Below are 3037 nucleotides of genomic sequence, written 5' to 3'. Positions count from 1 at the left end.
TTATTTATATTAGTAATAAAATAAAGATTTATATGAGAGAATTAATTAGAGTAGATTCATAGGAAAGAAAAATTATTTAAAGGTATAAAAGATAGAGATTAATAAGGAGAAAGAAAAAGAAATAAAAAATAAAAAGAAAAGATTTAATCTATTATATATATATCTAACATACTACCCTTTACTTCTTTCTTAATAAAAACCCTGTTTCTTATGCTTAATAATGAAAAGTAAGTTATAGCTATATCTTTATCTAGAACTACTATATCTCCGCTGCTTTTACCGAGCTAGCTGCTGCTAGCATGTTCCGAGTATTAATTATGTACGGGAAGGAGAGTCGCGTGCCTAGTGCCGACGATTGGGTTAAGACTGTAACGCGGGATGACTAAGAATCTATGCAGTGCATAGAGTGAAATAAACCAGCAATATTCCCTTTTTTGTTCTATCTAGTGTAAACAGCCAAAGCCCATGTTTCCGGCTCCTTCGCATCCTCCCAAGAAACTATTCTGCTAACACTCGGGCACCGTTCCTTCCAAATACTTAAAACCATCCAGCAAGGGCGCCAGCCACCGGGAAGAGGATGACGAGGGCAAGAGTGGTGACCATTTGCTTGTCGCCAAGGGACACAAGCACGGGCTCACCGTCTTTACCGGGGCCGCCAGCACCAACGACACCGTTGTCAGAGCCAGTGCCGGCGTCACCGTTGCCAGAGCCAGGGCCGCCGCCATTGCCTTTGGAGCCGCCGCCATTGCCTTTGGAGCCGCCGTCACCGCTCTTGACACCACCATCGTTGGGGCCCTTGCCGTTGTCGCCAGAGCCCGCAGGGCTGATGGGAACTGTGTAGTCCGCCTGGCCCTCGCGGAAAGGCTTGAACATGGTCGTGGAGCCAGTGCTGCAGTCGGCGTGGTTGCAAGGGGTGGGGTAGTACATCTGGCTGGAACCGCCGAACGGCTTCTCCTCAGGCTTGTACACAGTCTTCCCGGCGCAAGAGGTCGCGTCGCAGACGTGAGGCACGTACTCGACACCGCCGACGCATGAGCAGGGATTGGCGAAATAGACCTCCTCACCGGCACACTCCTGGCAAGTGAAAATGTTGAAGATGAACACAGGGCCGGAAGGACCGCCACCACAGATGCCGCCGCTGCAGACGACCGCCGTGGTAACAGTTGTGGCAACGGGGCCGGCATCACCGGTGACGGTGGAGACGAAGGTGGTGGTGACAGTAGTGTCCTCGCCGTCGGGGACGAATCCAATGGCAACGTAAACGGACAAGAGAATGTTGTTGGAGATGTCCTGGCGCCTGAGGAGACGGCGGTTAGGGGTGATATCGCCACCGCAAAACTCGGAGCCGTCGCCGGGGCAGGCGATGTCACAGCTGTCGATGTCGGTGCTCATCATGCCTTCGAGGTCGGTCCCACAGAAGCACTGGCTTTTTAATTGTCAGGATACTGTGCTGCTGATTGTTCGGCACCGTGGGGAGGGGGGTCAACTTACTTGCGATAGACTCCGAAATAGTTCTCTCCGTCGCACTCCTCGGCGCAGATGTCGAGGTCCATATCATCATTAGTCACTTCGGCGGAGAACCCGGGAAAGCCCTCGTCGGAGCTGTAGCAGCCGAGAAGGCGGAAGTTTCCAACAGTAGATGGGTTGTCGCCGGTCTCGGTAGGGGCAGCAGTCTCGGTGTCAGTGGTTCCGGTCTCAGAGTCATCGGTCTGTGTTGCTGTACCGGGTGTGGTGTTATTTCCGTCGTCAGTCTCGGTTGGTGTGGTCTGTCCTGTGGTCATGCTGTCGGTTCTCGTGGGGTCTCCGGTGGCTGTTGCATCATCTGTAGCCGTGGCGTCTGCTGTGGCTGTTGTCGTTGCATCATCGTCGGCAGGGACGCAAATGGCAAACTCAGGGTCGCATACGGGTTGTTCTGGGTTGGTACAGTCCTCGTCTGAACCGCAGCCGACTGTAGGCCCACCAGGGACGCAAATGGCAAACTCAGGGTCGCATACGGGTTGTTCTGGGTTGGTGCAGTCCTCGTCTGAACCGCAGCCGACAGTAGGCCCACCAGGGAGGCAGACGCCAAGCGGACCACAGATAGGGAGAAGATCCGGGCAGTCGGCATCCTCATCGCAGGTCACTGGGGTCTCTGGGAGGCAGACGCCAAGCGGACCACAGATAGGGAGAAGATCCGGGCAGTCGGCATCCTCATCGCAGGTCACTGGGGTCTCTGGGAGGCAGACGCCAAGCGGACCACAGATAGGGAGAAGATCCGGGCAGTCGGCATCCTCATCGCAAGTCACTGGGGTCTCTGGGACGCAAATTCCAGAGTCGTTACAGATGGGAAGAAGATCCGGGCAGTCGGCATCCTCATCGCAGGTGACCGGAGTATCGGGGATACAGACGCCGGCAGTGCAGTTCGGCAGGCCTTCGGGACAATCGGCGTCCTCGCTGCAGGTGGCCGGAGTATCGGGGAGGCACACGCCCTCAGGACTGCATGTGGGAAGAAGAACCGGGCAATCGGCATCCTCGTCGCAGGTGATCGGAGTGTCCGGGAGGCAGAGTCCGCCAGTGCAGTTAGGGAGACCTTCGGGACAATCGGCGTCATCGCCGCAGGTGATGTCGTCAACGGTGTCGCCGACGCATAGTCCGAGGAGGCATACCGACAGGAGGCCAGTGCAGTCGGATTCAACTCCACAGGTGACCCCAGGTATAAGGGGGACGCAAAGGTTCAAAGTGCCGCATAATTGAAGACCCACAGTGCACTCGTTGACTCCACAGTCAATCTGTGCCGAAGCCAAACCTGCAAAGGAGGCCAGGGCGGTGAGGGCCAGCATACAGCCGGGCTTTTCCATGTTGCGAGGCATGGTTAAGAAAGAGCGAAGAAGAGCTAAAAGAAGCTTGGAATAATGAGTGTCGGTCCTGTGTGAGGATGTGCTGATGTTGAGAAGTCAGAGGGGTATGCTTAGGGAAGGGACACGATCGGCTTTATACTTGGATCCCCACGATCGCCAACCTTGTTCGAGTATTCACTGATCCTCATGAACTTTGACCC

General features: G+C 54.9%; 2 protein-coding genes across 2 annotated transcripts; one reads left to right on the top strand and one right to left on the bottom strand.

Moving 5' to 3' along the window:
* Window positions 1–537: 537 nt before the first annotated feature.
* J7T54_005846 (uncharacterized protein) lies at window positions 538–1781 on the bottom strand (the record flags this gene model as incomplete). Its single annotated transcript, XM_051509374.1, has 2 exons — window positions 538–1426; window positions 1492–1781. 2 exons carry the CDS (start codon window positions 1779–1781, stop codon window positions 538–540), a joined length of 1179 nt encoding a protein of 392 aa, XP_051359599.1.
* A 190-nt stretch (window positions 1782–1971) lies between these two features.
* Window positions 1972–2630, top strand: J7T54_005845 (uncharacterized protein; the record flags this gene model as incomplete). The annotated part of the gene is made up of 2 exons (XM_051509373.1): window positions 1972–2006; window positions 2054–2630. 2 exons carry the CDS (start codon window positions 1972–1974, stop codon window positions 2628–2630), a joined length of 612 nt encoding a protein of 203 aa, XP_051359598.1.
* Between the last annotated feature and the right edge of the window lie 407 nt (window positions 2631–3037).

The sequence above is a fragment of the Emericellopsis cladophorae genome (assembly GCF_022114955.1).
Source record: "Emericellopsis cladophorae strain MUM 19.33 chromosome Unknown NODE_60_length_125508_cov_113_851042, whole genome shotgun sequence".
Taxonomy (NCBI): domain Eukaryota; kingdom Fungi; phylum Ascomycota; class Sordariomycetes; order Hypocreales; family Bionectriaceae; genus Emericellopsis; species Emericellopsis cladophorae.
The sequence above is the reverse complement of the archived record's forward strand: the minus strand, read 5'-3'. Positions and strand labels throughout refer to the sequence as shown.